This window comes from Felis catus, chromosome F2, assembly GCF_018350175.1.
Source record: "Felis catus isolate Fca126 chromosome F2, F.catus_Fca126_mat1.0, whole genome shotgun sequence".
Lineage (NCBI taxonomy): Eukaryota > Metazoa > Chordata > Mammalia > Carnivora > Felidae > Felis > Felis catus.
The window spans coordinates 63,452,524-63,466,679 of NC_058385.1; the positions used below are offsets into that span (position 1 = coordinate 63,452,524).

The window sequence follows — 14,156 nt, forward strand, 5'->3', positions numbered from 1 at the left end:
AGAAAGAAAGAAAGAAAGAAAATGTATTAGAATATCACCATCATGTAAGCCTTAATGAAATAATGGATCTGGGCCTTAAACATCTTAGTGGCTAACATTATAAAAAAGTCGACCAGGCACTGTATGCTTCCACATGGAAGAATAAACCACCATCTATAAATCTAAATCCAATTAAGCTTCTATATCCAACTATAAATTTACATCAAATAAAGACTCTATCAAACACGTTAATTATACCATGGGTAAACAATTAGCAAAACACAAGAATTGAAAACTACAGATCAAAAGCCTGGTTCCTTTAACAAAAATACATTGTAAAAGGGGAGAAAAGAGAGAAAAAGATAAACTTAAAACTTCAAATTTAAAAAGATGTAAAGGACATTATCAGCCAATTACAATGTGTACACCTTATGTGGACACTGATTCAAAAAATAAAGTATTAAAAGTAAATATCAGAATAATGACAGAAGTCAATTGAAATTTAAATACTGACTAGGTATTTAATAATACAAAAAATATCTGTTAATTTTTTAAAGTATAAGAATGTTACTGTAGTTATGATTTTTTAAAGTCCTTATCTTTTAGAGATATATACTAAGTTATTTATGAATAAAGTGATGACATGTGGGATTTGTTTCAAAATAATCATTAGGGTAAGAGTACAGATTATAGAAGATCGACCATGAGTTGATCACTGCAGAAGCTGAGTGATGGATACATGGGGGTTTGTTATACTAGTCTGACTCCTTTACAGTTGTCCACAAAAAAAGTGTTTTTTAAAAAGGGGAAGTTAAGGCAATTTGGCACTATCTGTGAAAATGTTAAATGCCCATATTCTGTGATTTAGAATGTTCATTTCTAGAAATTTATCGCACAAATGTGGTCATGCATATGTGCAAACACACGTATGAAAAATATTCACCAGAATAGTAACAACAGAACATCTGATAAAACCTAATGTTACTATACCACCACCATCAATAAACTTTAGCTCTTAAGTTTTCATCTATTATACACAATACATATTTTTTTGTTTGCTAAATCTCTGTCTTTCCTAGATCATTTTTCCCAGGTATAATCCAAGGTGATATAAAAGTACAATTTCCTTCCCATGTGGAATTGTATTAACAGTCAGATTTGGGACACACAGGAGCTTACTTTCACACTGGCTTGAGATCATCTATGGAATCGCTCCTGGGGAAAAATGCACACATCACCATCCCCATGACACATTTACACACATAGTTTCACATATCATTTCAGGGGTTTACAAGATGCCTGGGAACTTGAGGCCCACCCAAGGTGAGGGCCACTCATTTTTAACCTAAAGAAAGCCCTCGTATTTAGTGACCTGAAATACATGTGTCTATGATAGCACACATATCAAAAAAAGGAGATATATATAATTCAGAATATTATATCTTCCTATTTCATGTTATATGAAAAGAATAAAACAGATGTTCTGTTTTGTTGTTCTACCCAACATAAAATTGTTCCTAGAGATCTAGTAAAATGCACTACGGATAAGGATTTTAGCTGCAGTCAATTTAACAAATGCAAAATAAACTGAAAGAGGTACTTACTATAAGCCTAATGTGGAAGCTTTTCAGTCATCTGATTAAAGTGCTAGTAATAGTGAATAATCTGCTAATTCTCTTAAATTCATTCACATTACGTGTCTGCGTGAACTTAACACAGAACTTGCAGTTTTTATTAGGAAAAGTGCAGTCTGGTCTTTGGATTCTTGAGATCGTCGTAAAAAATGAAGTGTAAAACTTTATCACTACAATTTAATCAAAAACAATACCAATGTCTATTTTTCATATTAGAGTTTCAAAAGAAAGAACTAGGACTCTCGAGATTTTTTGTGGGGGCGAGGGGGTAGACTTCATGCACTGGAATAGTGCTTGTCTGACTTCTGCAAGAAGGTGTTACATAATACAGCAGCCCCAGCTAAGCAGGAACACTCCTTTTCTTCCCCACAAAACCACTAAGGATTTCCCTCTGCTCCATGCCTGTCACTCTTCCTCTGTGCTCCATCACTAGAAGCCCTCGAGCAAGTCAGGAGGCAGACATGATGAGGCCTTTGCAGAGCTGGACAGGGGCTGCGGTAGTAGCAGAGGACATGGGAATTACACAGCCCTTGCTCCATATTCCTTCCTCACCTCAGCAGAGGGAAAGGTCATGATGGAAGAAGGAAAATTCCTCTGCCACTTCTGCTTTCTTACCCGCAAATGGCTTAACCTATATATCACCCCTAAAATATTCTTCTATCATATGCATGGAAAGAGAAAACTGGAGGGAAAAAGAGCGACACGGAAACCAGGACCTGTCCTGCTACCTTAGTTCCCACCTCTTCTTTATCCTACCTACACTCCCATCCCTTTTCTATCCCCCTACCCCCTAAGATGACATCTGAAACACATTCCAGTTCTCAATTATCATCTTGTTTGCTGGCTCTAAGGGAGCCATCTCAGAATTCATCTCAGCTCAAATAAAGGAAGCAGGGGTCCCAATCTCAAAAGTCTTGGACTTGAGGAGATAGCACAAATGATGTAATTTAAGTACAATACTAAGTGCAACACAAATAGAACCAACAAAATGGAAAGCACATCACTCACTAAGAGGACTTCTCAGTTAACTCTTTCTCAAGAGAAGCTGGAAATCCAGATTTTTATGTGTAATCTCTTTTTAGTCAACTACTTCAAACATTTTTGCAAGACTTCTACTGACAAAGTAAAAGATGCCTCAGCTCGATGTGTTGAATAAGGCCCCAAGTAAGACCCATTTATGAACTCTAATCTAGAATCCCTTAGAGAACTAAGAGAGGTCACAGCTTCCCTTACACTGGTTCTATGCTTCCTCTCCTGAGCCCTCCACTCAAAACGTCACGCCAGGCTAGCTACTGCAGCAAGAGACCCCAGCTCCTTCTGGGGGGGGCAGGAAGAGAGGAAGGAGAGGAGGTTCCTGTTTTACTGCCAACTTTATTTGGGTTAGGTTGAAGCTGTGTTCCTAACATTCCAAAAGATGGAGCTCTAAGCACCCTCTCAGAAACACTGTTATACACAGTGGCTAGGTTGATACTTTTGCCCTTCCTGTATGGTATATGTTGGCTAGTTTGGGAAAGTTACCTATCAAATATAACAATGTGTCTATGGGAAAACCATATTTAGAATTACAAAATAAATACGTGTACAAAGAATTGTTTAAAAAACTACACCACTTGTAAAATGAAGGTTTTCTAAATTCTAGTAATATCACTATTGAATTTTAAGACTTGCTCAATGGACACAGGGTGTTGAAAAGCATAAATATATTTAAAGAAAATTACAAAGGCATACTAAAAAGTATATTCACAATTAAGTTTTACAGATCAGTACAAATAATATACTGATATACATTTTGCCTCATCACGTAAAAGGGTCCTAGCAACCAAGGCTAAAATTTTAGTACTTTCTTATTCCCCACCATTAGCCCTAGATCTCCTCCCCAATCTTCCCACATGATGTCATGAGAACTGTAAGACTATAGAGATTCCAAAAAAGATAAAAATATGTTTTTTAAAGCAATATGGAACTATGATACAAATGTGCACATTAGTAAGCACAAAAAGGTGTTAAGATTTGCTTCTACATCGGTTAGTTTAAGAAAAAACAAACAAAAATATTCAGATTCTTTTCTGGAACAGCAAGCAATACATTGGACTGCTAGGATTCAGACAGAAGTTTTTCATTTTTTAAAAGCATGGAGGACAGGCAGAAGCATCACTCTTAAACTATATCAAGGGGTTTGAAATGCCCGGAGCTTTATTGTTTTTAAAAATGTGGGAAATTTTTCATGTCTAGTAAATTTTTAATAAGTATAACGATAAAAGCAAAATTACATGAAAATCAAAAACAAAACCAAGAAAATACAAAACTGGCAAGGGCCAAGAAATGTCAAAATTCACTTATCAAAGTAAATGATAAAGTCTCCAGCTGATTTCCTTCTGAAATAAATTTTGTATGAATCTTACAATAAATGCATAAAGCACACAAAGAGACAGAAGCAACCAACAGTCTGGGGTCTCAATACCAAAATATTCTGAGATGTTGCTTTGGTTTGAATTAATCACAGCTGATCCTTAAGCTCCTCAAATCAATAAACAGTTACTCTTTTGTTTATATCATAAAAACATGGGTTATATAAACAAGATCCATCTGTTGGAATCTTAAAGCCTGACAAATGAGTTTTGGAAAAACTATTCTTTAAAAATGATTTTGCTTATGTATCTCATTTTCACTCCCTGTTCCTCAAAACTTCAGGACTGAATCTTTGTTCAACAGTACTGAATGCTTATTCCTTATCTAGATTACAATCTTTTTTTTTTTTTTTCCTGTAAAAGCAACAGAAGAACCAGAGAACCAGAGTAAGCAGAAGACAATGTAAATCAGAATAGGTAACAAACACATGTGAACTGAATAACCTTTCATAAAATTAAGTCCAATTTGTATTTAATAATTTAAAAGACAGAATATCTTAGTTTTCTAGTATAGCATCAAGTCTTCATGACTGACCATGGATGACCAATTGTAAAACTTTCAGGGGGAGAGGAAAAAGAGAAATCAGTGGTTGACATTTGCATTTTATAAAAGTACAGAAGGCACAGATTTAATGGTTTCTACCGAAGTTGGCATTTTTCGTGTTATAATATTCTAAGAAAAAGTACCGCAAGGCAGAACAACAATGGGTATTTTTAAATGCTTATGAGGGATGATTTTTCCCCCTCCTTCCTACTCATCTCATTTCCAAATTTTATGTAATAGGAGTGCATTATTTTCAAATAGTAAAAAGTCTAATTTAAAATATTCTTTATGTTAGATAATACAAAGTCAACATGTTGCAAGAAAAGCAAGTCCTTAGATCTGTATTTTTCATGTATTTTTTTAAGTTGATAAAACTTTATAAAGTTTGTAGATTTGTCCTTGAGCAAAATAATAACAATAAAATATTAACAATAATTTCACCTGTTCCCTTCCGTGTAAGTTCCATGCTCCACTGGGGTTTCGTGGGAGGTGTGCCATCACAGCCTGATGAGTGTTGGGGTACTAAAGCAGATCGGGAGCTAGCTGGACGATATTTAGAAAGCCCTAAAATGCCAAAGAGGGAAAAGAGGAATTTATTTCTTGGTTTACCAAAAGAAGAAAAAAGCCTGACGTTTTTTCATAAGTTAACCTTAAAACCAGAAACAGTTCAACAACAGAATTGTAATAATAAAAAGAATACTACCAACTACTAAAAATCTCATTTGATTTTAATCCTTTGTCATGGTTCCTATATGCTTAAATCTAAGAACAATACATGTTCAAGAAAGGCAGGAAAGTGTGACTGGTCTGCTAAATACATAATCTGGCTTCTACATTTGAGGCAGAAACCGTATTTTATAGTATGTATATGGAATTTTACATATAGTAAATTTTCCCTGCTCCCCCTGAAAATTTGCTAATAAATTCCATTGTAATACTTACTCAACAAATACATCAAAATAATTTAGGGCTTACAGTAAGAAGACATTTTAAACAGGAAATGTTGTAATGGTATATACAATGTGAACAGCATTGTAGCAATTATCAGGATACCTAGGTCCTGATTCCAAATTATCAACAAATTAGATACATAATCTAGGTGAGACATTTATCTCACTGTGTCTCAATTCCTTCACTTGTCACATGGCAAAGTTCTAAGATCAGCTGGTCTAGCCCTGAGTTGGTTATTACTGGAGAGTGTCATTTAGGGCAAGTCATTTAATATCTCTCTAAGTTCACTCATCTATAAAATAGATAGAACAGATGAGTAATTGTTAAGATCTCTGAGAATTAGAAAAGCCAAAGAATTCATGACCTGTCAATGTTCAAATGAATCTTAGGCTCATATTCTATCTGAAGCCAGTTCTCAAATTTTACTAGCTTATACCAGTTTACTAGACAATGAAAAATAATTTAGGTCTCAAAACTAAAATTTAATAAAAAGCAGACTGAGGTGGGTAAGGAGGACTTTGCACAAATGTAACATGCTTAAAAGAAAAAAAAAAGAAAAAGAAAAACATTACTCAAATGTAAAGATCATAAAAGACAACCAGTATGGGATATAAATAAATACTCCCTTTTTTTTTGCCAATGAAAACAGGAAGAGTACCCAGAAAAAAAATAGTTACATTCCCAATAAAAAATGCATTATATAGTAAACTTGAGGGGTGCCTGGCTGGCTCAGTTAGTAGAGCATGTGACTTGATCTTGGGATCATGAGTTTGCGCTCCATGATGGGCACAGAGATTACTTAAAAAAAGTAAAAATTAGGGGCGCCTGGGTGGCTCATTTGGTTGAGTGTCTGACTCTTGATTTCAGCTCAGTTCATGATCTGAGGGTCATAGGATCGAGCCCTATGTTGGACTCCACACTGAGAGTGGAGCCTGTTTAAGATCCTCTTTCTCCCTTAGCCCCTCTCCCCTCTCATGTGTGCGGGCTCTAAGAAAAAAGGTAAAATTTTAAAAAGTACTTGATTGGGGTGCCTGGGTGGCTCAGTCAACTTTGGCTCAGGTTATGATCTCTCACAGTTTGTGAGTCTGAGCCTCGAATCTGGCTCACTGCTGCCAGCGAAAAGCTCACTCTGAACCCTCACTCTCCCTCTCTCTTTGCTCCTCTTCTACTTGTGTTCTCTCAAAAAAAAATAAACATTAAAAAAAAGTACACTTGATTTATCATTTATAATTAATAAATATCTTTTAAGTTGTTATATTGATGACAATAAAACAATTATGCATAAAAAATGAAATAAGTGAAAATTAATAAATTATATCTTATGTATCAACGTGGATACATTTTAGAAGCATAATGCTGACTAAAAAACGTAAGTCATATCATACCATTTTCATAAAATTAAAAAAACAAGTATAAGGAAATCCTATATCTATGTGGTACACTATAAAGAAAAGTAATAGAGGGGCGCCTGGGTGGCACAGTCGGTTAAGCGTCCGACTTCAGCCAGGTCACGATCTCGCCGTCCATGAGTTCGAGCCCCGCGTCAGGCTCTGGGCTGATGGCTCGGAGCCTGGAGCCTGTTTCCGATTCTGTGTCTCCCTCTCTCTCTGCCCCTCCCCCGTTCATGCTCTGTCTCTCTCTGTCCCAAAAATAAATAAAAAACATTGAAAAAAAAAATAATAAAAAAAAAAAAGTAATAGAATGGTTAAAAAAAGTAAAAGAAAATTCAAGAGCATATTTACTTGTGGTGCAAAGGCAGGTGGACAGAATCAGGGAAGAGGCACAAAGGGAATGACCACGGCATGGAGTCTATCATACAGGTTAAGGTGGAGAGCAGGTTCACAGATACTTGTTTCATTACTATGCTTTGCAACTTACATGCAAGTCACATCAATGCTTTATCCCTGAATATTAAAAAATGCTGACATAAACTAGGTATTAGCTCTTCAAAAAGCATTATAACAAAATGAATCAAGAGCCGTGAACACCTTCTGAAGAAGTACCTCATAATACAGTTAAAATTACTCTTTTCACCAATAAAATATTTTGGGAAATTAAAGAATATAATTTAACAAAAAAGAAACAAAAGCTTCTGTATGAAGGTATTCAGTGCAGAATCACCCATTAAAAAAAAACAAAAACAAAAACCCTAAAACAACCCCCAAAATAAGATAAATTATAGTACATCAACTCAATACCGCCTCAGGTACTATTTTCAAAAGAAAAGATTATGATGTTTGGGAGATGCATGCAAAAAAAGTCTAAGACTTCTACAATATTACGTGAAATGGGCACACAAAAAAGAGAAAGTAGCAGTGTTATGGGAGGCATTAACTTCAGTCAAAGTTTAAAATTATGGTTACGTTATTAAAAAGAAAATAGAGGGTGCCTGGGTGGCTCAGTCAGTTGAGCGTCCGACTTCGGCTCAGGTCATGATCTCACAGCTCGTGAATTTGAGCCCCGTGTTGGGCTCTGCGCTGACAGCTCAGAGCCTGGAGCCTGCTTCGGATTCTATGTCTCCCTCTCTCTCTCTGCCCCTAACCCACTCGCATCCTGTCTCTGTCTCTCTCAAAAATAAACAAACATTAAAATAAATAAATAAACAGAAAATAGATCTAGTATTTTAGTTTGAGGTTAAGCCTACTACAAAAAAAGAAAAAAAAAGGAAACACACAAAAAAATTAAAGCCACTGGAAGGAATCTGATGAATGGATTTTTAAAAAAACAAATCCAGAAGTATGCCCAAAATTTAAGGACCAAAATAAAACAGAATTAAAAAAAACAAAACCCTTTTTAAAAATGTATTCCTTTGCTGATATGCATTATAATCTGCTACAATCCAGTATTTTGTACTAGCTACTTTCAAATGTTCACCTGTAAATAAAGCAATACACCTTAGAAGAGCAGTACCGCATGAGCTCTCTTCATGAGCCTGCGGATGCTATGCACTGATCTCACCTGGAGTTGATGGCCTTTCAAGCATGTTCAAATGATGGGAAATAAACGCCTGGCTATCGTGAACAGTGTCCATATCAATTTCCTCCTCATCTTGAGAATTTGAAAACTACAACACATACACAAAGGAGAAAAAGAACCGTTACATCACTTTACATTTGGATCTTAGCTCTTAGGAAAAGGTAGCAGAGAGGCCACAGAATATACCCCCACATCTTAAAAGGAAAAGTAGTCTTTTTCTCAGAAAGAATTAAGAATAAGAAAAGATTACATGGTCCAGCCTCTTAAAGAAGCTGACTGGATATTACTGGAAATGAAATAGCAACTAAAATCTACTCCTATGTTGTGGGAAGAGGTAATGAGCCAAGGCAGATCATATACACATAGTTCCTCCCCCAAACAGAGAAGAAATATGTGATAATACAAGTTAAATGATCAGATGGAAGGTCTTAAACGGACATTTGGATTTCTTTATGATTCAGTCTGCCCCATCTGTTCCTGCTAAGGAAAAACCATTGGAAGTATTCAAAAAGATTTACAAGAAGGTGAATATCCTACACTATTAATACAGGTTTAACCTGTATTTCTTACTCTGATTTTGAGTTTGACTTTACTGCTATCCTCATTCTTCTCCAGTATTTGACCAGGTTCTAGTGGGGACCCCAGTGGTGTATCAGCCTTCCTCTTCACTCCCTGCTGATGAGCTGACATATTACATGATGCTTCCTTGGCAAGGTGATCATCTTCCTGCGGCAATATTCAAGATCAAAATTAGATTTCTGAAGACAAGTAGCTCATATTATAGCTGAACACTAATAGCTACAGCAACCATGCAGATTAGAGCACGCCCAGTGCCTAAAATTTATCAGCAGTGGGCTTAAAATAAACTTCACCTTTTCCTGTCAGCTGGTCTTTTTTGGGGGAGATGGGAGGTATATAAGCAAACTTGAAGAGTTTTCCCAAAAGAATGTATCTTTTGGTGTCATTTTCTCTTTTCCTGAAGACTCCAAGAATGAATGTGAATAAATTAACATATATGGGCAAGAATTAGAAACCTATTCGTTTATACAGATTTATAAATACTCCGATCTGAGAAAGCACTTTAATGAGACCCTTTTTTCCTATGGAAAGGTCTAATCTTACTTCTTCATAACCCAAAATCTAGGATACATTTTAAATTTACAACAAATAAGTATGATTATATTCCAGAAAATCCAGGTGAATAAGTAATTTAAAATGATTATTACTAACTTGCATAAAGAGAATCTCAGTTTTCAAGTGTCAAAACACCAGTAGGGAATTGCCAGGCAAGTAATCTGGTCTAAATATTGGCGAAAAATGAAGCTTGCATTATTATGGACATTCTGTTACCAACATGAAAATCATTTCTGGAAAACTTTCTCTGAATTACAATAAAATGATTGTTAAGTACGCTAAAAGTCTTTCTACAAAAAATCTGGTAATTTCACAATGCAGAGCTGGAATTAAAAGGTTTTTAAAAGGCAAACACATGCATGCATACATTAAAACAAAACCACGTAATGCATAATCTCTTCCCAAATCATCAGTGTACTCATTTACCTGACCATTCACTGTTACTTATTTAATTCAACAAACATTTGCCAGGCATTTATCATATGCTTAGAATTGTGCTAGGTATTACACAGAATAGCAAAAAAATTCAGAGCCCCTATGTTCAAATAGTTTGTTAATATGATATACAGACAAGATGAAATATTCACTTCAATTTTCTGCTACTCTAAGAAATTCGACACTCAAGTACAAAAACATCATTACGTCATCACAAAAGGGGTAAATGGACTGGCAGCACATCATTTGTTATGTGCAGCTATGTAGTTGTCAATAGTGCTTCATAAACTTTTGTAAAGTGCTAAACTACTGTCAACCAGAAGTTTAAGCGGTACATGAAACTATCAGTGGCTTTAAAATTCGCCAGTTCAAAAAAATAAATTCTCTTCCCTAGGGAGCTCTATACAATAAAACTGTATCTTCCGTAATGCATGTGACTCTTACAGGGTTCTGAAATCCAACTAGCTGTGCGTGACTACTTGGATTAATCGCAGCTTCTTGGTTGCCTGCTATGGCCTCTGGAATTATGGTCGGATTCAAGACAGCTTTTTTCTCTTTTAGATTAAGAACCAACCCAAGCTCTGGCAAGGGCAAGCAGGAAGGTCTACTGAGGCCAAAAAGTGTGAAGTACAAGTCCACAGCACCACAACGTAACCTCCAGTCATGTGAAGTACCTAAGAAGTAAATAATAAAGAAGTCAATACGTACACTTATCCATGAACTGCTCCAGAACCTATACAGAGAAAAAGGACTGTGCTAAAAGGGGCTGTGTAATGACCTAGGCACAACAGGCAAACCCTCTACTCTATAAATGCATCTTAACACAGATACTCAGAAACTGTTCCGAAAGCAGTAATGGTAGTGAACGAACAAATAACTTACAACTGGTAAAGCATGTTATCATTACACTATTCTTACCAAATGAATATTAGACATCCACTAAACATTTAATATTTCAAAAGCAGTATTTTTTCAAGCTTTAGATCTTCCTATTAATTCCTCCTCTTTGGTAAATACTCCACATTCATTCATTCTCTGTTCATCTTGTCTGATTTTCTTCTTGAATAGCCCATTAGGAAGATAGCACTCTAAGAGCCTTTATGAACCCTGACACTTGAAACAAATTCTCCTCTCAAATTTATTACTTTCAGGTTTTAAATATGGTAATAAACCCTACAACTACTTAAAATAACATGATTCTAAATTTTTATTGAGGAGGAGGAGGAAAATGTTTTTGCTAAACACCTTTATATTTGTGTTGCTCTGCAAGGTGTATGTTGTTTTCAAAGAATTTTTTTTAATGTTTATTTATTTTCTGAGCAAGGGTGACAGAGCATGAGCAGGGGAGGGGCAGACAGAGAGGGAGACACAGTATCCAAAGTAGGCTCCAGGTTCTGAGCTGTCAGCACAGAGCCTGACACAGCCTGCAAGATCATGATCTGAGGCAAAGTTGGACCCTCAACAAACTTGAGGCACTCAGGCGCCCCTGCAAGGTATATGTTTAAAAGATAAAAATTATAGGAAAAAGCAAATCCCAGAGACAGCAACAGCTGGTAAAACACATAATGACCAGAAGAAAGCTGACTGTGTAGAGATTAAATTTAAAGTAGATGAGAGACTACAGACAGGTTCTTTCAATTTCTTTGATGAATCTCGGGCTTTTTTTTTTTTTAACCTCCAAAATAAGGGTTTTGATCTCAGATTATACCTTATCTCATTATCAATGACAGATTAGAGAGGACATCAATACCACAGTTCTTTCTCACTTTCCCTTTTTCCCCAATAAAACATCCCAGGCAGATACTTCTATTAAATAGAACTGACTGATAAGATGAAATTTGTCATCTAGGGTTAGACGATTGCTATCATTTCTAGGTGGAATTTAAAACGATGCACAAAACTTAAAATCAATGAAAAGTGACAGGTAAATTCTTCTGGATAAGAAAAATAAACTACAAATTCTTAATTTTGACCAAGAACTATAGTTTCAAAAGACTGTAATGCTTAAAAAGGAAAGACAAAAGGGAAAGAAGTTGCTGCAGCAAATTTTAGACAGCATAAATATTAAGCTTTGTGGTTTTCAACACCAAATATTACCATGAGGAAATAAAATACAATCAGTCAAGTAAAGATTCTAATGAGATTTACTCCAACAGAAGTAAATATGACATTAATTACATGCAAAGGAAATTCATATAGGAGGAATTATAACTTCATAGAGTTCGTATAACATACTACACTGTGCTAGGTACCTTGCCTGCCATGAAACGGCGATCATCAATCCTATCTGAGCCATCTTCAATTTTGCTTCTATGTGACAAGGTCAAAGATACACACCATTGTTAGAAGCAAAAGAAAGAGGCAAGACCTCCTGAGGAGAATGAAGTTTTTGTCATAAACACTACAGAGAAACTAGGAACAGGAAGAACAGTACAGAGTGAAAAGAAGAATTTTGCACAGGAAATCCATTTCCTTCTCCAGAATATGCAGATCTGCACACTTTAATGACCTGACAGTGCTTGAATTTTGGTAGGCATTCATTATTCTCCTTCTCAAAACAGTTTATACATGTAAAGACTCCACAGAGGATAGGTATCAGATTCCCAGGCCTTTTATTACAAGGGCTGGTGGCTCAAACCTCTGAGGGAAGGGAAGGAATCAGGCCACAGCAGCCAGCACTATCTATTCATGGGCACAGCAAGAAAAGGAGTGAACCATAGGCATTTCATCAGTAAAGAAAACTGGAACAGCTTAGGGTACATTTATACTGGAAGAAAATTTAGCCTTGAAGATCAGTATCACCTAATTATGTCTACTGCAAATAACCATCCTGAACTATGTTGTAGATGACACTGAAACCAGTCAGGCAATTGAGTGTAAAATTCCTCAAAGTTTAAAAAAAATTATTAACAAATGGAAAATGTACATTCTGATGAGCTAAGGTGTTCTGTTTTTTGAAAGTCAGTTTGAGGATGATTAGGCAGCACAGTGAAGGCTGCCAAATGCACTAAACCCCTATAAGAAGAGTTTTGTTACTTTTTATTTCTATGTGGGCTTTTTGGTCTTATTTTCTGAAGATTTTGGTTGATCTTCAATTTGCATGGAAGAATGAACATTGTTTTGATCCTGAGGGCAATTGGATTTTTCCTTTAAAAAAATTGATTTGTGGGCGTAGGAGGACACTGGGCTCACCGTGTCCTGCTGGTCACTTAGATTCCACCCACATCTGCCTAAATAACCCAGAAAACCACCAGAAGACTAGCAGAAAGGACTCTCCGGAGCCAAGCGTAGACAAGAGGCCCACGGAAGAGGGTAGGGAGGGCGGAGAGACGGTGCGCGCTACATGGACTGGCAGGAGGGAGCCGGGCAGTGGAGGGGCAGCTTGTCCGGTAAGGCAAAATCCCCAAGTCTGGCTTGCAAAAGTGGAGGGGATGGACTGCGTGAGTTCTGACAGGCAGCAGGACTTAACATCTGGAATATTATAAGTCAACAGCTCTGCTTGGTGAGCGGGAGGGTGAGAGGACACCGGGAGGGAGAGGTGTTGAGCCCCGGAAGACAGAGCTCAGCTCAGAGGGGAACAAAGGCGCTGGCCAGCGCCATCTCCCTCTCCCATTCCCCAGCCGAAATCCCAAAGGGAACAGTTACCATCACCGAAGTTGCTTGCACGGCGCAAACTCCCAATGCTGTGCTTCTGTGGATCCATCCCTCCTACGGGTCTGCCTCCTTCCCGGTGCTACAGGGCCCCTCCCGCAGGGGACCACCGATGGCAAAGCGAGCTAAGCCTGCCCCTTCCACCCCTGTGCACCTTGCAGATCCACCCCGGCTAATACGCCAGATCCCATCAAAGCAGCACCACAAGCCTGGCAGTGTGCAAGTAGCCCAGACTGGGGCCACACCACTCCACAGTGAGTCCTGCCCCTGGGAGAGGAGAAGATAAGGTACACACCAGTCTGACTGTGGCCCCAGCGGTGGGCTGGGGACAGACATCAGGTCTGACTGCGGCCCCGCCCACCAACACAAGTTACTCCAGACAGCACAGGGGAAGTGCCCTGCAGTTCTGTGCCATCCCAGGGACTACCCAAAATGACAAAATGG

The 14,156-nt window shown here is 37.3% G+C and overlaps 1 protein-coding gene across 5 annotated transcripts in view; it reads right to left on the reverse strand.

Moving 5' to 3' along the window:
* The window catches only part of TAF2 (TATA-box binding protein associated factor 2), a 96,383-nt gene that overhangs the window by 6,450 nt on the left and 75,777 nt on the right, over nt 1-14,156 (reverse strand). For 3 of the 5 annotated variants that reach the window (XM_023248217.2, XM_023248219.2, XM_023248220.2), the window contains 4 exons: nt 10,506-10,735; nt 9,063-9,218; nt 8,475-8,580; nt 5,007-5,129 (listed from right to left, as the gene is read on the reverse strand). In XM_023248217.2, coding sequence (XP_023103985.2) covers nt 5,007-5,129; nt 8,475-8,580; nt 9,063-9,218; nt 10,506-10,735 — 615 coding nt within the window. Of the gene's footprint in view, nt 1-5,006; nt 5,130-8,474; nt 8,581-9,062; nt 9,219-9,722; nt 9,793-10,505; nt 10,736-14,156 lie in introns of those variants that run through there. The other 2 variants (XM_023248218.2, XM_045049869.1) reach the window with 2 other exon arrangements.